Genomic DNA, 25,427 nt, shown 5'->3' on the forward strand with positions numbered 1-25,427 from the left:
AAATGTGATCCGGAGCCGGGTTGCTGCAGAATGGGGGGCTGGGGGAGGAGCGAAGCACCCTTTGCTTCCCAGGCGCCGTGTCCTCTGCAGAAGCCGCTTTTCGCACTTAAGCGGAGCGCCGACCCAACAGCCATCCCAGATGCCTCTGCATTCCCTGCGGCTCACCGAGCTGTGGTTAGTCTCTTTGTGCTGAGCGTGTAGATGCTGGCACTGCCCAGTGGGTCCCCCTCCAACCAGGAATGCAGCCAAGGAAACTCAGTCTTCCCGGCATGCTGGGCTGCTAACTAGCCTGAAGGGTCGTGCTAGACCTTGGCACGGCTGGTACGTACACAGGAATGTTGGCGGGCACACAACAGCGTTACGGACTGATGAAGAAGGAATCTGCTTGACATACATGGGTATCGACTGCAAGGCATGCTGGGAACCTCATCTGGGGGGGGGTTGGGGGGGGCAGCTGGGCAGGGGGGAAATTGGGAGCACCCCTAGGAGGAACAGAGCCTGCCCTTCCAGAGGAGAATCCTTCATGCTGTTTATTGGAGCATCTCAAAGCAACCGTTGACCCAAACATCCCGACTGCCAGATCTAATTAAGACCCTCCATGTGTGTCACTGAGGAATGGCGAGCAAAAGGAGTGGATTTTGAAGGACAGCCAGGGGAAGGCTTTGGGAATAAGGCAGCTTCGTTCTCTCGACCCCGACCCATTCATTCTAATCCCCTTTGCATAACTGGGACGGTCAGGCTTCTCAGAGATAATTCTGAGATGAGGTTCAGTCTGGGGAACGGATATTAGTGCCTGGGCTTATCTTTGTAATAGATGAAGTCGTAATCTAGAGAGTACTCTGGGCGTGTGCAGAGTGTGTTTCCTTCACCAATGAGTAATCAGTGGTAGCGCTCGTGCCCCTGGAATTGAGGTGGTAGGAAAGGCTTTTAGGTGAGACGGTACGGGTTCGTTCCTAGTTTCCTTGTCTGCTCTACCCATCCCACGTGCCCCACCCCAATAGGAGAGAGGTCATGACCCGGTAGTAGATCATCTGCTTGGCATGCGAAGGTCCTAGGTTCAATCCCCAGCGTCTCCCGTTAAAAGGATCAGGTGGTAGGTGACGTGAATGACCTCTGCCTCTGGGACCCTTGAGAACTGCTACCATTCTGAGTAAATACTGACCTGGATGGACCAGTAGTCCGACACAGTATAAGGCAGCTTTATGCATGTTGCGGAGACTTTTGCTCCCTAACCATCTATTCAAACCTTTTGTGCCTTTCTTCACCACCAAGCTAGGAATATAACCCACAAGTTTAGACTTTTCTTTAAGATAACAGGATGCAAAACGTATATTCATACTGTTTTTAATCGGGACGTATTTAGTAGAGAACCTTGCACTGTCCTAAACTAGAGATGTTTGTAAAGTGATTGCTTCTGGGTACTGCCTTCCCCCTTTCTGACTGCACTAAGTTCCGGGAAGCTGTACCGTAGGGGAGAAACACATGGGATGATGCATGTCATAAACGATTTTTTTTGTCCTAGTTGTTAGGTTTAGGACTATTGGCTTTTTTGTTCTTAGTACGGAAACATACTCAAAGGGCAAACTATTGCTGGATCACAGAATACTCAAAAAAGGAAAACGCGTGACATCAAGAATGTCATTGATTCCCCCCCCCCCCCCCGGTTTTGCTCTGGTAAAGGCAGACAGTGTGGTTGAGGTCATTTGAAAGTGCCTCGGCTGTTCTGAAATCACACTTAGGTTTTGATGGCCCGGAGCAAGCTGGTCTGGGGCTGGGGTGTAAACAGTCTACAAACTTCCAGCAGGTTAGGAAGGGAGGAAACAGGCTGTTGCGGGTGCCTATTGGCTAGTGTTAATGACCAACGCACTCCTTTCTTCAGAGTCATAGTCACAATTAGTTTTAAAATGTTTGTGAATGCTGCAAGAGGGAGGAGGGGTAAGGTAAAGGATGAAGATAATAAATATGTCGCTTTAAAATGTTTTTAAAAGGCAGTATAAGAAATGCTGATTGCATTTCTACCTACATGAATTCGGTAAAATCACAAAGCTGGGTTCAAACTGTAGGTCAAGGACCTGTTGTGATCCTTTTTTTCCCATTGATACTTTATATGTTTTTCTTCAACTAAGATATGAAAACAATGTTGTGATCTCATGTGGTCACCTCCAGTTTACTCCAGAGAATATAAATTTGTTCAGCTGTTCTGTGGCTGTAGAGAGAGGATGGTTGATTGTAAAGAAACCGCTCTTTACAAGCTGGGCAGACATTGGATCGTGATAGTGTTATCATGGTTTAATTGTGCGAGAGAACGTAAATGTTCAGAGTGCGCTGGGGAATCTAGAAATCAGCTTCCTTTTTCACCCTTCTGCTCTGCTGTATGGAGCAGCCCTGCTTTGGGTTACTAGAACGCAGGGCTTTTTTTCAGCTGGAATGCGGGGGAACGGAGTTCCAGTACCTCTTGAAAATGGTCACATGGCTGGTAGCCCCGCCCCCTGATCTCCAGACAGAGGGGAGTTGAGATTGCCCTACGCGCCGCTCAGCAGCACGGAGGGCAATCTAAATTCCCCTCTGTCTGGAGATCAAGGGGTGGGGCCACCAGCCATGTGACCATTTTCTCCGAGGGCAACCCACTGCGTTTTACCACCTCTTTTCCTAGAAAAAAAGCCCTGCTAGAAGGTAGAAGTGTGAGCCCTTCAAGAGCTGCAGCAAAGCTAGGAATGTTTCCAGTTACAAAATTATAGCACTTCAGGCAGGCTGGGTTCTTCAAGGTAGGTTCCAATTTTGTGGGCGGAAGGGAATCAGAATTTGACAGGCTCTTAAGAAACAGCAGATTCATACGGTTAGCGGAAACCTTTTGTTTAGGGTGAATCTTGGGTGATTGTTTTCAAATTGACGCAATGCTCTCTTTCTCTCACATGGTCTTGGTTCTAGAGAAGACGCATGCTCTGTGGTCCAGTTTCTAATTTTGTTTGCACCCTCCAATGCATGAAGTGGACCCCCCCCCCCTTAAGTGCCTGGCATCTTTACCTAATCAAGCATTGGTTTGTCACTGTTCACAGTGTCTTTAAGCATTCTTAGATCTTTGCAGAGATAGGAAGAAGTTGGCTTTGTGATTGACACAAGGACTGACCAGTGATCGCTGTGCACAACCTTACTCTATTGAGGAGGGAGCTAGCTGATTGATGCAAGGGCTGGCCAGTCAGTGCTGTATAAATCCATCTTGCAAAGTCCAGAAGAACGGAGTTCCCCCTGAGCTTGACTGAGCATGAAGGCTAAAGGTTGGGCCACTTGGTTGTCTTTCAACCAAGCCTATTTCATGGAGTTTTGTGAGGATAAAAATGTGAGGGGTCACGTATGTCTTGAACTCCTTGGAGCAAGGGTAGCATAAAAGTGAGATGAAGACACGAGTATTTTCCCGGTTTGGATGGTGCCTTCTTGTCATGTTCCTTTGATAGCAAACCCTTCGATCAGAATGTTACTGCTTCAGATGTCCGTATTTCATTTGGGTGACTCTCCACCGCAAAAGCTCCTGATTCTGTTCTGGTCTTGCCAATCCATAGGTAGCTGTCTCCAAGTTGAGTGGGTTTTGACTTCCTTTCTAGCATGGTGGCGATCTTCATAGACTTCCTATAGAATGAGCTTTCAGCACGTAAAGAACAGAATAAGAAAGATCCCGAGTACCCGATTGCCTGGTCTCTTTTATGTCATGTGAGCTAATGCCTAAGAACTTAAATATGTTACAGAGACCTGCTTAAAATCCAATGCCATCCCCTAACAAGATGAATTCTCTGCCCTCCTTCAGAGCAAGAGATCAGTCGCTTACATTCAGAAGTGCCTGCGGAGACGTGTGTTGAGGGCCTGGAGGGTCACGATGAGGAGAAATAGGTCGGTCCGATGGCCTCAGTTACTCCTTAGATAGTCACTGAATATTGAAAAGGCTTTTGGATCCCCCTCTCCCATGTCAGTAGAGACGTCGTTAGGGACTGGGAGTGTGATGTAAGCATGCAAAGACATAGCCATCGCCATGCTAGATGAGATGAAAGGTCACAAGCAGAGCATGATGGGAGACAAAGTCACTTCTTTGTCTTCTGTGTCTTGCAAATCAGAGGCATGCTGCTCCTGAACATGGACAAAAAGAGTCCAGTAGCACCTTTAAGACTAACCAACTTTATTGTAGCATAAGCTTTCGAGAATCATGGTTCTCTTCGTCAGATGCACGGAGGGCATGGATCCTCCATGCCCTCCATGCATCTGATGAAGAGAACTGTGATTCTCGAAAGCTTATGCTACAATAAAGTTGGTTAGTCTTAAAGGTGCTACTGGACTCTTTTTGATTTTGCTACTACAGACTAACACGGCTAACTCCTCTGGATCTATGAACATGGAGTCTCCGTTCTTAACTGTTTTCTTAAGTGCTGCTAGACCCTTCCATGGACTTGACTAATCCTTTTTTAAAAGTCATCTATGGTAGACCTGAGGCGTTATGGCAATGGCTGGTGGACTCAGCTGATGGCTTCCAGAAGATGGGATTTCACCAGCAGGGGATTTGTACACCCATACTCCTCAGAGAAGAGGCATGGGGGTCCCACAGTGCCACAGACTCAAAAACCCTGGCTGCCGCTTGTAACCAGCACTAGAGGGGAGATAGCTCAGTGGAAGAAGAAGGGGATCATCATATCAGAGAGGAATCTGAGTTATAAATATCTACACCATCCCTAGTGCCTGATGAACCTCTTTAAGGCTGCAATTTGTGGTTGGGCATCTTGGCACTAAGTCAAACCTTGTATCTAGGCAGAAAGTGAAGGTAGTATTTTTTTAAAAATCTGTTTGGTTTTTCTTCTGTTTCAGGTAGTAGCAACTGAGGAAGGCTTGGAGATCTGGCCATTTGTCGTGTCTGCACCAGGAGCCTTGAGAAGAGGTAAGGGAAAGGCTGAAACCAAGATAGAGTTCAGATGTTGCCACCCTCTCTTTAGGTATCTCTCTTACACAGGGCTTTTTTTCTGGGAAAAGAGGTGGTGGAACTCAGTGGGTTGCCCTCGGAGAAAATGGTCACATGGCTGGTGGCCCCGCCCCCTGATCTCCAGACAGAGGGGAGTTTAGATGGGCAATCTCAACTCCCCTCTGTCTGGAGATCAGGGGGTGGGGCCACCAGCCATGTGACCATTTTCAAGAGGTGCCAGAACTCCATTCCACCGCGTTCCAGCTGAAAAAAAGCCCTGGATCAATCCATTGGGATTGGACCCCTGTCCCTTTTCCCACTCTTAAAGTCACAAGTAGGCTGCACAGATCTCTCCTCCTCATAGATGGAAGGCTCTGGGTTTGGAAGGGAGATTCTGGCTGGCCTGGACACGTTTGGCCCCCTGCTGTAGCCACCCCATAAGTTCTTCCTTTGGACCAGATCGAAGAGGGTTTATTTTGGGTTCGGTTTAAAGGGGGAGGCCCGTGATTCATGCTTAGGATGGGGATGACCTCTCATGGACGTTCCCTGTAAGTACGAGGGCTTCCTGCCCTCTAGGCAGCGGGGGAAGCCCCACGTGGAAGCAGTTTTAACAGCTGCTTGACTGGCAGAAGCTCAACAGAAGATGTTCTTCTCAGCATGGAGAAGGAGTGATTGGGGTGTGGAGGGGGTGGGACGGAATACTGTCGTCCCTCTGCTTGACATCCAATTCCACAAAAGGTTTGTCACTTTTCAGAAAACAGAGAGGATCCTGTTGTTATAACTGAATGCTGCTTTGATGTAGTCAGGATCCCTCCCACTGGAATTCCCTCTCCCCCCCACCCCTCCTCGCCTGGACTTTGCTGGGGTTCATGTTGTAGGAGCGAGCAGGATGGCTGGTGCCGTCTCAGCCGACTGTCCCTGGAGAAATCTCTCTCTCGTTTTTCCCCGGAAGGAAATGATGTCTGAAACCAAGCTGCAGGGAGAGATGAAGCCGGACGGAAGCAGCAGTGAGCTGTTGACCACCCAGGAGCTGCTGCAGAGACTCCGGGAGCTGGAGGTACGGGGTCCGTCTTGCCCGTCTTGCTCTGCCAGTTCCGTTCTCTCCATGGCAGCTGAGAAACTTGACCCACAGGGTGCCTAGAGGTCCCATCTGAACAGTCTCACAGAAGTGCAATAGAAGCTCTTCTGCACGTAGAGAAGCAGTGAATGGACCGCAGGGAGAGACTGCACTTGTTGACTTGCTGCCCAGCATCCCTCAGAGTTTGCTCAAGGGTTTTTTTTTTTAATGCGGTGGGGATTTATGGGGAAGAAAATGGCACCTATGATATGGCTGGCTCCAGTGCTCAGCAAGAGGGACAGACGCATCATGCTCCCAATGTGTCAGAGGCTCCTTCTAGCTACTGGAGCTTGGAAAGATTTAGCTGAAGTGATGTACGTGGCGCACTCTTCTGAAGGAGGGTCAGGTCTCTTGGCTGGCCTGCTGTGAGACAGGATTGCCTGCTCCGCAGCCCCAAATGGAATTCAGACCGCAGTGTGCCACATGCAGGGAATCTGGTCTACAGAGTGGGCAGCTTCAGATGACTAGCCAGTGAGTCAAGCCGTGTGGCCCGTCTCCCTGGCTGGCTGGCTGGTATCTTGGGCTTTTGGGAGCCAGGTCTGACCACAGGGGAGTAGCAAACCAAGAGGACAGATCTGGCCTTGTTTTTAAGGCTGCTAACCCACTGGTGCTGTTGCCCTTGATCTGTCTAGGAAGAGTCTTGGTGATGTCTTATGCTTTGCTAAGTGGCAAGGGATCTGAAATGGGCAAGGCAAGGAACTCTTCCTTACAGTATTCCCCGTGCACTTCCAAAGGAAGGCATTAGAGTCCATTTCCTCTCATCCTCTCTCACTCTTTCTTGTGTCTGCAGGCGGAGAATTCAGCTTTGGCCCAAGCCAATGAGAACCAGCGAGAAACCTATGAACGCTGCTTGGATGAGGTACTGCCTCTCCCTCCTTACCTCTCCTCTGGGGGTACAATCCTGTCTACGAATCCTGAAGTAGTTGGACTCACACTGATTTGTATTGTTCTACAGGTAGCCAATCACGTGGTGCAGGCATTGTTAAACCAAAAGGTGAGTCCTCGGTAGGCCGCATGGATACGTGCGTGTCTACCTCCCAGAGGTCCTTTGACCGTGCAGGGGAAAGGGAGAGGCTGTCGGCCAGAAGTTCCTCTGTGTCCATCTCTGCACCGGAAGCGTTGATTGATTGATTTAATGACTTAGTTATTTAGGTTATTTATAGTCCACCTTTCTCATTGAGACTCAAGGCAGATTGCACAATGCAAATCAATGCAATCAATGACTAGGACCATTCAGTATACAGTACAATAGGGTATGGATTGCAGAAATTTGAAAACACGCAGCAATCCAAATACAGAGCTGAAACAAAGCAATTCAAAATCACATATTAAATGACACAGAAACCACCCTGTAGGTGTGTACTTGCAGCAACGGATGGTACACATTGACTCCTCTAGAAAATGGTGTGCCTGCTTTACTTTTGAGGCAGCTTGTTTCCCCCTTACTGCTGCTTCCAGTTGGAGGTGCAAAACTGTACCCCTGCTACACCAGCAAGCAGTGCAGGAAGAGGTGGGAATAGTGCCCATATGCAGGGCTTTTTTTCTGGGGAAAGAGGTGGTGGAACTCAGTGAGTTGCCCTCGGGAGAAAATGGTCACATGGCTGGTGGCCCCGCCCCCTGATCTCCAGACAGAGGGGAGTTGAGATTGCCCTCCACGCCGCCAAGCAGCACGGAGAGCAATCTAAACTCCCTCTGTCTGGAGATCAGGGGGCGGGGCCACCAACCATGTGACCATTTTCAAGAGGTTCCGGACCTCCGTTCCACCATGTTCCCGCTGAAAAAAAGCCCTGCCCATATGTAAGGTCTGCTGCCACCACTCTCTGTCCCCTCCTGCCACAACTGCACGTTGCTCAGAGGCCGCTCCCCCACAGCCTACAACTCTCCCTTTAAAGGACTTTCTTTCTCTTTCTCTTTCTCTCTCTTTCCCACCTGCACTGTATTGTTACAGTGTGGCTTGGTGAAAACAAGGCCTTTACAAGTCTGAAGGGGGGGCGTAATGTGGAGCTTAGCTCTGCCCCCTCCCCCTTGAGGGTAGCTATGTGGGATTGTCCAAATGGATGTTCCACCTGCAATGAGGAAAAAAGGATGCCAGACGAGTTGTGCCCAAACTGGGCATGGTGTTGTCTAAACGTCCCCTTTCCTGTGGGAGATTTCTGCTGTCCATTCAGGCAAAAATCCCTGTATGGAAGCCGCTCAGATTATATGCCAGCTCTCTTGACACTGCGGTAGAAAAGACCTTCCAGTTACTTTTTGATGGGGTCTCCTTTTCCATATGCACTACCTGGCGGTAGGCTTCCCACACAGCAATTAATTTCTTGGTATAGCAGTGAAAGGGAGTTGGGTAGTATTTATTTATACGTTCCACGCATATTCTCCCTTTCTTCCTTCATGGAGCTTGTGGCTTTGCCCAACAGGCTGTCAAGAGGCCTCCAGCCACCGGCCAGACCCAGAAGAGGGCTCTGGATTGTAGGCTTTCAGTCCCACGCTGGGACCTCTGTGCACAACCCCTAGCTAGCCTATTCATCTTTTTTATTCTTACCATGCCTGTCCTCCAAGGATTTGGGGTGGGGGAGAGTTTATCCTTGCAACAGCCCTGTGAAGTAGGTCAGGCTGAGTCACTCTGAGCTTCGTGGCCGAAGAGGGATTTGAACGTGGGTCTCCCCATTCCTACTCTGGCCCCATATTGGCGGCCAAAAATAAACTTGTCACTACAAACAGGAATCGAACCTGGGCAGGGAAAACCTGTTGAACTTCGAGTGTAATATCGTAACTGCTCGTCTGTCACTATGAAAATGTGAGAAGAAGTTGTGATTTCCCCAGGCGATTTTTCTTATGAAGGAATATTTTTGTCTTCAGATAGCACTACACTGTGCAAAGGGTGTCATGTGCTAGTGTGGCGTGGTGGTTAGAGTGTCAGCTAGGATGTGGGATGCCCAGGTGCGAATCCTCACTCTGTCATGGAGCGACCTTGGGCCAGTCACACACCCTCAACCTAACTTACCTCACGTTGTTGTTGTGAGGATAAAATGCGGGAGAGGAGAGTGATGTGAACTGCTTTGGGTCCTCGTGGAGAAAGGCGAGGCATAAATGAAGTAAATAAAATAATGTACATTATGCTAGGTTAGTTTCACTTCCATGTTGCATGTTGAGGGCTTGCGCCAAGAGACGATTGCTTGTTAAAGGCACCTTGTAAGCTTATGGCTGGTGACATTTGAACTCATGCTCAGTAACTCAGCCTACACAGTTTTGGATATCGGTGGGCATTTTTACAGCTTGCTTCGGTCCCATGTTGTGCTGTTGCACTTTTGGATTGCTGGTGGTTAGCAGATACGAGGCCCCCTGTTATGTCTAGTAGAAGCCTAACAAACAATGCAAGTAAAGCCAAATTGCAACCTCCTTTCTGTCTTTCAGATTTTGCCTTTAACCCTTTTCTTCTTGCCCCCTCTGGGTAGATTGCTGCACCAGGAATTATATTCCAAAATAATTTAAATTTCCCCTTTTAATAACGGGCCCAAGCATCAGACTCCTTCGTGGTACTATGTGGCCCTGAGGAAAGAAATGGAATATAGGAATAACTCTGGGATTTAAAAAAAAACACCTTTATTTTTACAAGAAACGTATCCATTTCATACTATTTCTTAAGCTTGATGTTTTCAAAAGGTGTTATCTGTTCTTAAAGTTTCTTTTCATAGGCACAGTCGCTCAGATCTTAATAAACTTTCTCTCTCAGGCTGCACACACAGTTTGCCGGCTTCAGTTATCAATTTCTCAGTCAAATACACACAGATTTTCTCTCAGGCACACACATAGTTTGCCTGCTTTAGATAGAATGAGTAGGTTTTCTCTCAGATGCACAGAATTCAGATTTCCAGACAGGTTATATTTCTTTTAGAAATTCACAGACGCTCTCAGGCTGCGCACAGCTTGCCTGTTAAAACCAGACTCAATATTTCTCTCAGAAATGCTTAAACATGCTCAGGCTGCACACAGCTTGCCTGCTAAAACCAGACTCAATATTTCTCTCAGAAATGCTTAAACATGCTCAGGCTGCACACAGCTTGCCTGCTAAAACCAGACTCAATATTTCTCTCAGAAATGCTTAAACATGCTCAGGCTGCACACAGCTTGCCTGCTAAAACCAGACTCAATATTTCTCTCAGAAATGCTTAAACATGCTCAGGCTGCACACAGCTTGCCTGTTAAAACCAGACTCAATATTTCTCTCAGAAATGCTGAAACATGCTCAGGCTGCACACAGCTTGCCTGCTAAAACCAGACTCAATATTTCTCTCAGAAATGCTTAAACATGCTCAGGCTGCACACAGCTTGCCTGCTAAAACCAGACTCAATATTTCTCTCAGAAATGCTTAAACATGCTCAGGCTGCACACAGCTTGCCTCTCTTGCCCTGACTAAATATTTTCTCTCCACTCTAAGTCTAAAACTGCCTTCACTCCGTCCACACTCTCGGTCATCAACCAATCATATCGCTCCCTCATCCCTCTCTTTCACCCCCACTCTTCATCTGTACCACACCAAGCATTTAAAGACGCACAAACACTTAAAATCATTCCAAGCCAATTACATGAACAGTGGCTTAACTTGTATTATGTATGTAAAGTTGAAGAATTGAGGTTTTCTTACAGTAAATGTGTGTGTGATTTCCAGGCAGGATGTCAATAGTAGATACTAGACCCGCACTAAGTCCTGGCTGTGGTCTCAGTGAGGGGTGAATGTAAAGAGAGGCAGTCGCCTGGTGAAGCTGCCTGTCACTGGCTTGCACTGCTCAACCTACTGCCCCCTACTGTTTCCTCAGGACCTTCGTGAGGAATGCATCAAGCTGAAAAAGCGGGTCTTTGACCTGGAGCGGCAAAATCAGGCATTGAGTGATCTCTTCCACCAGAAACTGACCTCTGGCTCACTGTCCCAGGTAGGTCTCCAGCCACTCATCTCCTTACCCTGGTACAGTCCACAGGGCTGGAGATTGTGCATTAAGAGGGGCAATTCCCTCACATACAGATGGTTCCAGATTCAATCCCCAGCATTTCCAGTTAAAAGAACCCTACTATATAAAAGGCTAAGCGTATTCAAGACGACTCACTTTCTACCCTGGTGCGCCTCCAGGGGGCGCTGCTGTGGAGGGAAGCCCAGATGAGGCAGCCAAACCTCCAGAGAGCACGCCGTGGCAAGAAGCCCAGGCCAAGATCAGGCACGGAGAAGGTGGCAATGCCTGCCCCCCACTATCACACAGCTGGGACCCAGAGCGGAGCAGGTGGCAATGCCCATCCCCCGCCTTCACCCAGCTGGCATCAGGAGCAGAGAAGGTGGCAATGACCATCCCCTGCCTTCACCCAGCTGGGTAGGTTGTCCAACTGGTGCAATAATCATATCACTTCTTTTTCAGGGTGTGGACCATTCTCCAAATGGCAGTAGAGCTGCAAGTCATCTTCCCAACAGCCTACGGGTCTTACGCCAGCCAATTATCAATTCCCGTTTCACCGGACAAGCTTCCTCACGGGCATAATATCACAAATGGTCTCACCACACTCAATTAGTTAAAGAAATCCAGTTGAAGAAATTCAACGGAACATTTGACAGCAATGTTCCATTGAATTTCTTTGACTGGATTTCTTCGAATTTCTTTGACTGGATTTCTTTAACTAATTGAGTGTGGTGAGACCCTTTGTGATATTATGCCCGTGGGGAAGCTTGTCCGGTGAAATGGGAATTGAAAATTGGCTGGCATAAGACCCGTAGGCTGTTGGGAAGATGACTTGCAGCTCTACTCCCATTTGGAGAATGGTCCGCACCCTGAAAAAGAAGTGATGTGATTACTGCACCAGTTGGACTACCTACCTATTATGGTTATGAATTACCTGTTATGGTCATGACTCTGTGATACTTAATGATGTAATAGTACGTGGATGCTATTGATACTGGATTATAATAATTTTCATATAACTTTTGTATGTGTTTGATACACTTCAGCGCTGTCTGCACTTTATATAATCAAAAATTCTTTGATAAAAATTACTAAATATCTTAGAGGAATTGTATTTCCTTTTTGTCTCCTATAGCAGTTGGTTAGTTCGTGTTTGAGTGGAGGCACCCTGGTTGTATCAATCATTCACCCAGCTGGGATCAGGAGCAGAGAAGGTGGCAATGCCTGCCCATCCTTTACCCAGCTGGGATCAGGCACGGAGCAGGGGGCAATGCCCACCCTCTTGCCTTCACCCAGCTGGGATCAGGAGCAAAGCAGGTGGTAATGCCCGCTCTCCCCTTCATCCGGCCAAAATCAGGAGTAGGTGGCTATGCCCACATCCCGCTGTCACCCAGGTGGGATCAGGAGCGTAGTAATTGGCAATGCCCACTCCTGCCTTCACCTAGCTGGGATCAGTGCAGAGCAGGTGGCAATACTCTCCCCCCACCTTCACCCAGCTGGTATTAGGAGCGGAGAAGGTGGCAATGCCCGCCCCCCCTTCACCTGGCCTGGATCAGGTGCAGAGCAGGAGGAAATGCTTGTCGCCCTTCACCCAGCCAGGATCAGGAGCAGAGCATGAGATAATGCCCGTTTTCCTTCACCTGGCCTGGATCAGGCACAGAGCCTGAGGTAATGCCTGCCTCTAACTTCACCCGGCCAGGATCAGGTGTGGAACAGGTGTCAGTGCCCACCCCCCTTTGCCCGGCTGGGATCAGGCGAGGAGAAGGTGACAATGCCCACCCCCTTCACCCGGCCGGGTTCAGGAGCAAAGCGTGAGGCATTGCCCGCCCTCCTTCACCCAGCCTGGATCTGGCGCGGAGCAGGAGGCAATGCCCACCCCCCCATTCAACCTGCTGGAATCTGGTGCGGAGCAGGCAGCAATGCCCCTCCCCACTTCACCCAGCTGAAATCAGGCGCAGAGTAGGAGGCCATGCCTGTCCCTTTTTCACCCAGCCAGAATCAGGTGCAGAGGAGGGTAGGCAGGCGGGCATTCCCTCCTCCATCACTGATCCCAGCAGGATGAAGGCAGGACGGGGTGGGCATGGCCTGATCAGTGATAGAGGAGGAGGGAATGCCCGCCTGCCTACCCTCCCCTTTCTAGAGCTCGTATTTTTTTCCCAGCACGGGCTTTGCTGCTAGTCAGGTAATAATTGATGTGAAAGACCTCAAGACCCTGGAGAGTCGCTTTCCATCAGAGAAGGCAATAGTGTCCTCACTGGACAAATAGTCAGACGCAGTTTATGTGCTTTGTGTGTGTTCGAGATGCTAATCCACGTGGATCAGGTGATCAGCACCCTCCCCAGAGTGCTGATTGGGTAGGAAGATCCCGTGTTGTTGATCCTGCCAGTGTGGCTGATCAATACTTTCCTGAATGGTATAGGACCACCGCATGAAGAAGCAGCTCCCACACTACACTGTGGGTACAGGTGAGCTTATGTGCATCTGTGTGCTTTGATTTCGAGTAACCGTTCCGTGCTCATGGCGGTTCTCTTTGTCCTTCAGCTTCCTCCCCATCCTGCTGCTTTGCTATCGGATCCCAAGTCCAGTTCCCAGCCAGGCATGGTCGATAAACTCCAGGGCTCCCTTCCCTTGGGTCGCTGCATTTTGCAGAGCGAGGTGAGTTTCGTGAACCTTCCTTTCCTCTCCCCTGCTGTGGACTGCCTGCCAGGGTAGAGCTCCTTCCACAGCTCCCAGCAGCTTCCCCGTTGCACAGGGTCGAAGCCATCAGTTGCTGTGGTGCTTGACAAGATGGATGCCTTGAATACCCCACAGTCCCACTGAATCGTGGGAAATTTGGACATGGCCCAGGTTTCCAAGAGAACCGGAGCCAAAAGAGCACGTGGGGAGCCTGCTTTTGGGCAGGACTGGACATCCAGGAGAGAGAGAGACTCAGCTGCATGCAGAAACATCCCAGAAGTACTCGTGTAATGGGCAAAGTGTTGCTCCCGCTAGCGAGCAGAAGGGGGAAGAACGTGGGAATCTGGTCTTGGTTAGCACTAAACACGGGAGGCAGGCATGTGGCTAAGATTTGATCTTGTGTGATGTCGGAACTGGGACTGGAGTGGTGGTGGGTAATGCAATCAAAACAAGGTTGTGAAGGGTAACTCCGTACTACTTCAACAGCTTGCATGTCCTTAGGACGTTGCAGGGATTGTGACAAAAGAACGAAGTACCCCAGTACTGAGGGAATACCTGCTTAACTGCTGTGGATTCTGGGACAGAGAGAGAGAGCATTCATGTAGGAAATTTAGAGACGGGAATTGGAATCTAGATCGTACACTTTTGCAATCTCTTTCTCTCAGGCAATCTCTGTGGAGCAGTGTGTCGGCACCCCAGGGCCCAATTCCCAAGCCTTGGAGGCTCTGTCCCCATTCCTGCGAAAGAAGGCCCAAATCCTGGAGGTACTCCGTTCCCTGGAAGAAATGGACCCCCTGCTTTCTCTTCCTGCACCGTGGAGAGACCCTGGGCAGCCTGGTTCCCCAGAAGACGTGGCTGCTGAAGCCTGGCCGTGTCTGCTGCTGGCCCAAGGAGCGAGTGTGCCTGGGCCACCTCCGTCCAAGGGAGAGGGCAGCTCTTCCTCCTCCTCAGATGAGGCTGGCGAATCGGATCCCCCAGAGAAAGGGCACTCTGGCCAGGTGCTGCTGAGCACTCTAGCTGAACACAAGTTGGACTTGGGGGACGTGGAAACTTACCTGCAGCATGTCCTTCGAGAGGCAGGAGAGAATGCCCTCCTTAACGGGGAGCCCAATGGACCCTGCAGGATGGAAGGCTCTGGGGTCCAGGTTGGTAACTACAAGCACATCCAGGCGGTCAGCTGCCTGGAAGCCTTCGGGTCCCCTTCCGCCTGCAGGGAGCCCAGCTGCCTTGGTGTCTTAGCCCCAGGAGAGGGCAAGGACAAGGCGTGGCCTGGCCCTCCCATCCCCTCCCCCTCCAAGGTGCTCAAGTTGCTGAAAATGCCGCCGCCGCCCAGCCCTGCTGCCCTGCGCCTCAGTCCCCAGCTTACTCGCAGTTCCAAAATCCCCTGTCGTAGCAATACATACGAGGTGTACCACTCTCCCTCACCCAGCCGCAAGGTTTCCCCCGAGAATCCCTTCCCCACTGACCCCGGTGTCACTGCGGGGCATCCCTCCCCCAAGGCTGGTCGGCACCTTGTCCCTGTGCCGCCCAAAGTCACGCCAACCTCCCCAGATCCGTTCGGCTACCACAAGCCCCACGAGTATGAGAACATCTTAGAGCTGTCCCTCAGCAGTGCTGCGGGCCCTCATTCTCACTCGCCACGAGGTGGCAAGCTGGATACGTCTGAGGCACATCCGCCCACCTGCCGCTCAGCCCCTCTCCGGACAGTGCCCCCCAGCGAGGGTTTGCTGGAGCCCAGCCCGTTTGCGAGTGGACGGGAGAAGCCAGGGGCGGAGGGGCGGAGTTCTCCACCTCTCGCTCGCCGAAACACGGACGGCTCCAAGAAGGTTGTGAACGGCCCCAGCAAGCGGGTGCCTGAGGTGGCCAACATGCCCTTCAAGGAACGACTCACTGTGCTCGGGAGGCTGAAGGTGGCTGAGGGAAAGGAGCAGGCAAACGTCGAGAAGGGGAGGGCCCCAACCCGCCCCTGTGAGCGTTTGGAGGGCTTTGCTGAAGCCCACCCCAGGCTGAGCACAGGGAGCAGCAGCCTCAAGCACCAAGAGCCTTGCCACGGTGGGGAACCAGCGCCTCGGTGCTACTCTTCTCACTCTGTGGGCTCCCGTGGGAGTGACCCTGAGCACCATGGCTCCAAAAACCGTCAGTTGGGGATGCCCGCCACGAGGAACTCGGCCAAGGCCCCCCCACCAGCAAAGACTGTGAAGAGCCCTCATGGGAGCCCTACTAAGTTACCTTCCAAATCTCCTACCAAGGCTTCTGTGCAGGAGCCCAAGGCCTGCCTGCCGCCGGCCAAACCACCTGCCACCAGTGTGGGGCGCAAGAACCCCCCTTGCCTGGACTCTGCCAAGGCCAAGCCTGGACTTCCAGCCAGCATCGAAGAAAAGGTGATGAAGGGTATCGAAGAAAACGTTCTGCGGCGGCACAAAGGGGGGGCGGCAGCTGCTGAGGCAAAGCAGAAGAACTCGAGCGGCCTAGCCAGCTGGTTTGGCCTGCGGAAGAGCAAGCTGCCTGCCCTCAGTCGGAGGCCGGAGCCCCCCAAAGTCAAGGAGGGCAAGCTGGTCTCTCGTAGGCTGGAAGCGGAGAGCCTTAACATTTCCAAGCTTATGGAGAAGGCGGAGGACCTACGCAAGGCCCTGGAAGAGGAGAAGGCTTACATCAATGGGCTGGCCTTGGACAAGCCCCGCCCGCACACGTGCGACGCTGGCCACAGCCAGCTCACCCTCATGTACCAGGAGGTGACTGCTGAGAACTTCATGCAGCAGCTGCTCAACAGGTAGGTGATAGAACTGAAAGAGACAAGCTGCAGGTTAGGAGACGGGTGGGGTAATTGTGCACGGTGTGAAACTCACGGCCAGAGGATGTAGTGGTAGCCACAAGGATGGCTTTGAAAGAAGTTAGATCCATGGAGAGGTCCATCAGTGACTACCAGTTGCGGTGACTAAAGGGCACCTTCACCTTCAGAGGCCGCAGACTTGGATACCACCGCCAGGAGGCAACATCGGGGAAGGCCTCGGCCTCTGTGCCCTGTTGTGGGCCAGTAAGTTACTCTCTCTGAGACAGGATGCTGGGCTAGATGGACCTTGAGATGGTCTTGATCTCAAATGTGTGGTGCCTTAAGAGTTCCTGCAAACATCTCTAGCACACATCTATTGATAGATAGGTTTGCCCACCTGCTCAAGAGGTCAAGCTCTAGAGACTGTAAAGAGGGAAATAGACCAGGAAGAACAGAAACTGTAGCAGATCAGATGAACGAGATTTTAACAAGGCTAAACCAGGGCAAAGGTTGAACAGAAAATGGGATCTGCCCACAGTAATCAGAGAAGGTCGGAGCGTACGGGCATCTTGGCATGCGTGGCAGATCCATAGGAGGGTCAGTGGCCTTCATGCAGCAGAGGAGAGCAGTGGGGTATTTGGGGGAGAGGATTCCTGGCAGGGAGCCGGGCCTTTTCAGCCCTTTTGTCCACGTGAAGTCTAGATGGGGTCTGCCTCTTAGCAGCAGAGGATAGGATTTCTCACCTGCTGGAGCTGAGGGCAAGATTCAGGGAGAGGAGGAACGCGATTCACGGTGTTCATCTTGGCTGTGCTGTAGGGTGGATGGGAAAGACACACCATTTGAAGGTCACCTGGAGCCGAAGAATGAGCTGCCCGGCCTGCAGAGGGGCTTGCATGACACCAAAGACCCCCGGCTGGTCCGACCTCCACGCAACGGCATCATTGGGCACCTCCATGCCTGCCCGGAGCCCCCTCCGAAGGTGAGCCAGTCCACCATTCCTGGTGTTCTTCACAGATGGGGCGCTCTGGATCCCACATGTGCCAGTTTTTCATCCATTTCCTGTCTTTTCCTTTGCACGTTCAGGATGCAACTTTGCAAGAAGAGATGCCCTCTGATGACAGCTTAGCTGAATCGGTGACCTCCCAGCACTTTGCAGGTATGTTTATTCGGGTGGGGGAAAGAAGGCCTCTGAAGCAACACGTGGTAAGAAGGGGGTCACTTTTCTCAGAAGAGCCTGACTTGATGTAAAGATGGGTTTAGAGTAGCTCAGGGCCACGTGTAACTTAACAGTTATCCGAAGTGGGCACTGGGATCACCAGCTAAGACTAGGGGATAGGGCTGGGAAATTCCTGGAGATTTTGGGAATGGAGCCTGGGGGTTTGGGGAGGGGTGTAATGTCATCGAGTCCACCTCCCAGGCAAACATTTTTTCTCCGTGGGAATTGATCTCTATAGCCTGATCTGTTGTAGTTTTGGGATATCTCCCGCCATCACCTGGAGGTTGACAACCCTGCTAGGGAACCAATGCTGTGTTCATACCAAAAAAAACGCCATCATGCTTTTAGGGGTCTACGGTCATTTTATGTATTTATATTATTTATTTATGTCATTTATAGTCCGCCTTTCTCATTGCGATTCAAGGTGGATTACATAGTGTGAGATTAGTTCAATCGTTATCAAGGACACTTCCATACAGTGTCAAGGACATTTCCATAAACAATGCATAGGGTAAATAAATACACGTTTACAAAGACATAGCATTAGCAAGGATCCAATACAGAATTGAAGAAGTGCTGAAACAGAACATAATTCTAGGACTGACATTAGACAGCATGAAGCACAGGTAGTATATAGGAGTACGTATTTAAAGTAACAGTTAATATGTAAAGCAACATAGTGGTGAAATCTATGGTCCCTAACTCATTAGTGAAACATCTTGGATCCCCTCTCAACAATACAGCCCTCCTATCTGAGTAAAAAGCCTTTTTGAATAATTCGGTTTTGCATCGTTTGCCGAAAGCCAGGAGAGTGGGGGCTCTCCTGACCTCCTTAGGCAGGCTGTTCCACAGGGTAGGAGCCACCACCGAGAAAGCCTGTCTACAGGCTGCTGTTGATTTCGCCCATGTGCAGGCTGACACCTGCAGAGACCCTGTTCAGATTAGCCAAGTTGCTGTGGAGGAACATAGGGAGGGAGGCGATCCCGTAGGTATGCTGGACCAAGGCCATGAAGTGCTTTGTATGTGATAACCAGTACCTTGAACTGAGCACAGTAACTGATAGGTAGCCAGTGGAGTGACTGCAGAATGGGGGTGATGTTCATGCTCCTGCTCACTCCTGATAACAGTCGAGCTGCGGCATTTTGCACCAGTTGGAGCCTCCTAGTTCTTAGATGGGACGCTTAGTAGACCATTCTTTAAGTCAGTAGTCAAGTTTTGAAGTTACCATAGCATGGATCCAGGTGGCCAGGTCAGCCATGTCCAGGTAAGAAGCCATCTTCCAGGCTACAGTGAGGTTGTAGGAAGCATTTTTTGTGGCCGCCTTGACTTGTTTTTCTAGTAGTAGTGCTGGATCCAGTATAACCCCTAGGTCAGACGAACCCCATCCAAAGTGGGGAGTGCAATGTCCTTCAAGATCTCTGCCTTCCCAACAAGCATCACTTCTGTCTTGTCTGGGTTCAATTTCAGTTTGTTATTTTTTAGCCATTTCACCGTGGCTGTCAGGCAGCGATCTAAGATTTCCACTGCATCCTGTGGGGACCCGGATAGCGAGATATAGAGTTGGGTGTCACCTGCAATATTGATGACATCCAACTCCATAGCTGCGAATGAGTTCTCCTAAAGGCTTTACGTAGAGGTTGAATAACATGGGAGATAAGATTGCGCCCTGCAGAACCCCGATTTAAATGATTGTGCCGAGAAACAATTTAAACTAATCCAGGACACTTCCTTTGATGCCCACTTCTGTTTCTAAACGCCTCAACAGGATGACATGGTCTGCTGTGTCAAAGGTTGCAGATAGATCCAGGAGGATCGATAAAGAGGGCATGACCTTTGTCTATATTCAGACGGAGATTATCTACTGACGCTACTAGTGCGGTCTCTGTCCCATGCCCTGATTTGAATTCAGACTGGAAAGGGTCCAGAGCAGTAGAGTTATCCAAGGAAGTGTGGCTACTACTGTTCTCTTTGCCCAGAAAGAGCAGATTTGAGACTGGGTGATAATTGGCCACATCATTTTTGTCTAGGAATGTTTTTTAATTAGTGGATGGATAACTGCCTGTTTTAGTGGCTGGGGGAAGGTGCCCTGAGCTAGCGATTGATTTACAATAGACCTTAGTGGTTCACTTATGTGATTTTTACTTGATTTTAACAGCCAAAATGGGAAAAGATTGAGCACACAAGTAGTGGCTTTCATAGATGCCAGGATCCTGTTAAGGTCTGTCATTGTAATTGGTTCAAAGCAGTCCAAATGTAAGCCAGACGGTGTATTAAGCATTTCTTGTATCTCGTTTGCATTGCAGCTAGCATCTAGATTAGAGCATATTCGTTCTAATTTATCAGCGAGAAACTTAGCAAAGGCCTCGCAGCTAATTGTTAATATTTAGAGGTTAGAAGGTACCTGGATATCCTGAACAATTGGGACGGTCGTGAACTAGCCGATGCAACGGTTGCCGAGAAATAGCGTTTCTTTGCTGCTTTAATTTCCGCTTCATAGATCCTCCAATGTGTTCTGTAGCAAGCTCTATCAGCTTCCATGCGAGTATTTTGCCGGTGTCTTTCTAGACGTCTTCTGGCCCTCTTCAGGTCAGCCAGCTCCGTGGTAAACCATGGTGCTGTCTTCTGGCCCAAGGGCCGGAGGGGTCGACAAGGAGCAATGATGTCAATAGCTCCAAGGAGCTTTGCGTTCCACGCTCCTACAGCAACTTCCATGGAGCCTGTGTCTGGAATTCTGAAATCCCCCAAGGCATTTTGGAATCTGGGAGGGTCTGTGAGCCTTTGTGGGCAAATCATTTTAACTGGACCTCCCATTTTAGACAAAATGCAGATCATTAAAATTTAAATTGAGGCTCTCTGAGCCCCCCCGCCCCCATTTTAGAGCTGGGCAGTGTAAGGAGACGTTTCTGCAGAGAGGGCCTGATGCTTCCAGTTTTGCCAGTGGAAACTACTCCTGCGCTCACATTGCTGGGGGGGGGGTGGAATCAGGCCCTGTCTTTTGCCTATCCTACTTCTCCGCTTCCAAGGCTAATGAGGTATATTTTGATGCGGGGTTGGAAGGTGAAACCATGCAAAGGTGGAAGGATTAAGCCATCTCACCCCTCCTTGCATAGTCCCAGTCAGAATGAGAATCATGCGTGCCTGAAAGGTACTTGTTAAAAACCCGGGAAGAACCGCTGCTTTATTTTTCTCCCGTTTGTGCAGCATTGTTGTTAACTTTGCTTCTACCCCAACCATTGAGACTCAAAACACATGAGACAAAATACCTAGATTCAACTTGTGTTCTCTTACCTAAAGGTTTGCCGGGAAGTGTAGGCGTCCTTGCAGCTTAAAGTTTAGCATTTACAGTGCAGGCGTCCTTGCAGCTTAAAGTTTAGCATTTACAGTGCAGGTGTCTTTGCAGCTTAAAGTTTAGCATTTACAGAGCAGCAGGGAGGGAAGTGCAGGCGTGGGGCGCCTTTCCTCCCACTCTCAAGGTGCATCACAGTATTTTCCCTTCCCCTCACCCTGCCTGGCCCTGCAGAGCGATGCCTGGCTGCACTGGGAGACTTTAAGCTGCAAGGACCCCCGCACATCCCTCTCTGCTGCTCTGTAAATGTTGAACTTTAAGCTGCAAGGACACCTGCACTTCTCCCTGCTGCTCTGTAAATGCTAAACTTTAAGCTGCAAGGACACCTGCACTTCTCCCTGCTGCTCTGTAAATGCTAAACTTTAAGCTGCAAGGATGCCTACACTTCCCGACAAACCTTTAGGTAAGAGAACACGAGTTGAATCTAGGTGTTTCATCTCGTGTGTTTGGACTGTGAGGCTCAGCTTCAGAGGAACCCTGATAAGAATATCCTCGTAATTCATTGCGAGCTTGGGCAGATGGCACATCATCAGCCCACTGAAAAGAACAGCGCCGGAGCACTGGGTGCTCCTAGGCTGGAAACGCGAACAGCTCCGTGCTGAGCTGGAACCCCTGAGGGTGGCGTCGGAGGCCTGCCCTTTCCTTGAGAGCCAGCTGCTTCGGAAGAGGATTAGTTTTATCCTTAAGGAATGGTTGTTTAATTGAGTTGTGCATTATGGGAATGTGCAATGTGTAACTTGGCTATCTGCTGGACTTTAGATTTATGAAGAAGTGTGGGATTAAATATTCAATGCCTGTTGAGGAGAGAGGGCGCACTGGAGGCTTCATTAAATGAGCTTGACTTGTTGTTAAGGGGGATTGGAAGTCGGGGCTCCTGGATTTTATTCGAAGCTCCATTAAGTGGGTGTGGGGAGGGGGCTGTTGGTCAGGGTTAGGTTTGCAGCTCAAGGAAGTGAAGATGGGGACGGTCCGGGGGCTGCATTTCTTTTCCTTTCCCTTGGACGAAGGGTGCTGAGGGCTCAGGTATCTGGAGGAGCCGTCTCGTGTGTCTGCTTTGTTAGTTGTGTGGGTGTCTCTCTCCTGGATGCCTGTCCTCATCATTGCCCCTCCTTGTGTCCACAGTGTGTAGCTCCTTGACGCGGACCCTGGACAGCGGCATCGGCACTTTCCCACCCCCCGATTACTGTAGCGGGATGCCCAGTAAGAGTGTGCCTAAGTTGAGACCCCGGCTCGACCCTCAGCCAACTGGCCCTTTCCCGGTTCGGGGCCCGCCTCCGGTCACCAGGGTGCCCCGCAAAGCCCGGACGCTGGAGAGGGAAGTTCCCAGTGCAGAGGATCTGCTGGGGCCCAGCAAGCACCAAAGCATGCCAGCTTTCCACGGGGTCTTGACCAGTGCTGAGCCATCCTCTGGGCATCGCGATCACAGGGGCTGCCCCGAAGGAGTCCCGCTGGGTAAATACAAAAAGTTGATCTCCTCAAACGTTCATTTATGTGTATCTTGTTCTGTTGGGCAATCTTTTTTTTATTGGAGGGTGGGCAGAATAATGAGTTAGGAGCCTCATTCTGAAGCTGTGTATCTGAAAAGCAAGCCAATTTGTCATCAGATGAGCCTCCTGGACTTCTGCTGCTGTGTGTGTAGCTGGGGAGGAGGGAGGCGGAAGGTGGTGATGCCTCTTGCAGACGCCCTGCCCTGCCCACCTTCCTGCCATGCCCATCAGACTGAATCCTGCCACTGCTGTTTTCTTCACACAGATCTCTGTGGTGCTCCCAGCAAGCCCCACCACACCCAGCACAGCAAGAACTGGACTTTCCCCAATGCCAAAGCGTCTGCTGGCACGGACCCATTTCTCTGCTCCTCTCACAGGGTGGAGGGGCTTCACGGGTCTGCCATGGTAAGAAGGGGGTGGGTGGGACACGTCCAGATCGGGGCTGTATCCTGGGCCTTGCCCATGTTGTTGCTTCTGCAGCGGGGGGAGGGGGGGCGTGTTCTGCTGGGCCTCTGCTGGGCCTCGGTGCCCAGAGGGCTTGTGCAGCAAAGTTCTGCTAGCACCAGCAGTGAATTGTGGCAGAACTCCTGTGGGCAGGTGGTGGTGAGCCTCGCTGAACAGCTGCGGGTTCTGTTAGCAATCGCATTTGAGAATGGGATGGAAACTGTAGTTTGCTTGAAAAGGCTGCATTCGGGCCGGACCAGAGGAGATACTCAGAGGAGTTCTCTGCATGGAGTTTCTTTAAAGGAGCCACTGAGTGGGTAGTTTGGGGTTGGGAAAAGAGCATGGCGGGGGGGGGGGGAGCTTAAGCCCCCTTTCCTCCTCTGCTGCCAGTCCAAATCAGGGGCTCTGTATGCCAGCTTATTTTAAAAAATAAACACAGCTCTGAGTGCCGTACGAGGGCATCCAGAATCTCATCTGGTTTGATCCTCAAGTTATGCTTGTAACATCATGCAGCTGTGCATTTGCAGGAATGGAACGAACGGTGCATGGGTGGGTCCACAGCGAGGCTTGCATTTGAAACTGTGCTCTGGAAGTGGGCTCCAGTTTCACATTGAGGTTCATAGACTTACTGAGGGAGATGTTCAGGATCGAGATAAAATACCTTTGGTCTGTGTCCCTCAGAGATCATTTGCTGTGACTACCTTTTGAGATCTCCAGTGCTCAGTGTGAGAAGATACATGGAGCACCCTAGTTTTCTATTAAAGGCCAAGTAATTTTTCCGCTACAAACATGTATGCAAAGGAGGGAGGCTCTTTGCTGAGGGAGACTGTGGTTCAGTGGTTGAAAATCTGCTTTGCATATGTGTAATTTCTCTGCTCTGCCCCCTGCCCAAGTCCTGTTTGAATATAGACATTGGTTTGGCGTAAAAAGCCTTGTCGGCTATTAAACCATAAATTCATGGTCTGTGGCCCTCTGGTTTTTGTCTGTCCCCAAACTCCATCCCAAAACGCTGATGAGTAGAACACATTGACTGAAGCCAGACTGCAGCCAGTTTGAGGGGAACTGGTTGCACGCGAGGGGGCCTTTTTCTTCAGAGTTGCTGAGCAGAACTGGTGCCGAGGAGCAGCCCGTTCTGATGGAGTTTTCCATGTCTCTGGCACATGGCCTCGCTGAACGGCTTTGGGCCACACCACTAAGCTGCCATGCCTCCTTGCTTGTGTGCCTCTGCAGGGTTCAGCTGGCAGTGTGGTCGAGAGGAGACGAGCCTCATCGGATGGGCCTCAGGCTTCGCCGGCCTTCAGCACCAGCAGCAGCCGCACTCCCAGCGCTTCCGATGTGGGCGAAGAGGGCAGCACAGAGGCCCATTCCAGAGAGATGGGTCCAGAAGGCCAGCCGGGCCTAGAGAACTCTGAGTCCCTCAGTGACTCTCTATATGACAGCTTGTCCTCGTGCGGCAGCCAGGGCTGATCACGGCTGGGAATGGGCCCAGTTTGGGGCACTGGCTGGCGGCGCCGCCTGCTCCTGCTTGGTGCTTCAAAAGGCCCCGCTCTCCCTGCAGAGGATCCTGCTCGAGTCTCCCAAACCAAACCTTGGCCCTGCACCAGAATACAATGCGTCTTCCACACCCAGCACTCCTGCCTGGCCCCAAGCAGGGGATTGGATCAACCAGGGCACCTGGAGACTTTGTCGAGAGAAGAGGTGAAGGTCAGAGGAGATGGGAGTGGGTGGGACAGGAGCTGGCCCCGGGGGTTTGCTCCGACCGAGCTGAATTGGACCTGCTTAGCTTCAGATCCTGTACAGCTCCCTGAAGCACCAAAATCTCCCAGGTACACAAATAGGAAACCTTATGAATTTTAGATTTTTAAATTTTTAAATATTTATATACACAATAAAGTGCAAAGTGCTCAATATAAAACTAATCTACTGATGCCAAATATGCTGCCAAGCTCCAGTAATTCCTATTCACACGTATATAAATATACACTTAACATCATAGACCGAGTAAATATTCATAAATAGCAATAGTCAATTCAACATCCATAAATATCATAATAAATATAAATATTATCAGCCGTTGTTAAAAGTCTCTGTTGTTCAACGAAAAAGATGTCCAAGCTCTCATTTAAGTCCTGGTAGACGCTTAGCACTCTCCCAAAAGATTGTAAACCTTGTCACCTTACAGGAAATTCAGAAGAAGAAGAAATCCTTTCTCCAGGACCACGAATGTTAGAAGGTGGTATCCACTAGACCCAGAATTTGTGGGTCAATGAAACTGACTGTGGGTCAGGAAATGCCTTGTGAAATGGATGCGGGAGCCGTTGAAACTGCATGAATGACCACTTCATGGTTTAAATTATCCCGTGAGAAAGTGTGAACGAAACAGGAACCAGCTAGCATCCTGCCGGAACGACCAACAGTCCGAACGACCCACAGTCACTTTCATTGACCCACAAATTCTGGGTCCAGTGGATAGTCTAGTTTTAACAACTGCTGA

The 25,427-nt window shown here is 50.3% G+C and overlaps 1 protein-coding gene across 1 annotated transcript in view; it reads left to right on the top strand.

Moving 5' to 3' along the window:
* Nucleotides 1-24,777, top strand: part of NCKAP5L (NCK associated protein 5 like) — a 58,026-nt gene extending 33,249 nt beyond the window's left edge. The window contains exons 2-13 of the mRNA XM_054977690.1: nt 4,846-4,915; nt 5,889-5,993; nt 6,844-6,912; nt 7,009-7,047; nt 10,869-10,982; nt 13,536-13,649; nt 14,336-16,440; nt 17,257-17,419; nt 17,524-17,596; nt 22,125-22,454; nt 22,755-22,894; nt 24,164-24,777. Of these exons, the coding sequence (XP_054833665.1) occupies nt 5,892-5,993; nt 6,844-6,912; nt 7,009-7,047; nt 10,869-10,982; nt 13,536-13,649; nt 14,336-16,440; nt 17,257-17,419; nt 17,524-17,596; nt 22,125-22,454; nt 22,755-22,894; nt 24,164-24,400 (3,486 nt within the window). The 5' untranslated portion in view covers nt 4,846-4,915; nt 5,889-5,891 and the 3' untranslated portion in view covers nt 24,401-24,777. The remainder of the gene's footprint in view (nt 1-4,845; nt 4,916-5,888; nt 5,994-6,843; nt 6,913-7,008; nt 7,048-10,868; nt 10,983-13,535; nt 13,650-14,335; nt 16,441-17,256; nt 17,420-17,523; nt 17,597-22,124; nt 22,455-22,754; nt 22,895-24,163) is intronic.
* The last annotated feature ends 650 nt before the right edge of the window (nt 24,778-25,427 follow it).

This window comes from Eublepharis macularius, chromosome 4 (assembly GCF_028583425.1).
Source record: "Eublepharis macularius isolate TG4126 chromosome 4, MPM_Emac_v1.0, whole genome shotgun sequence".
Classification (NCBI taxonomy): domain Eukaryota; kingdom Metazoa; phylum Chordata; class Lepidosauria; order Squamata; family Eublepharidae; genus Eublepharis; species Eublepharis macularius.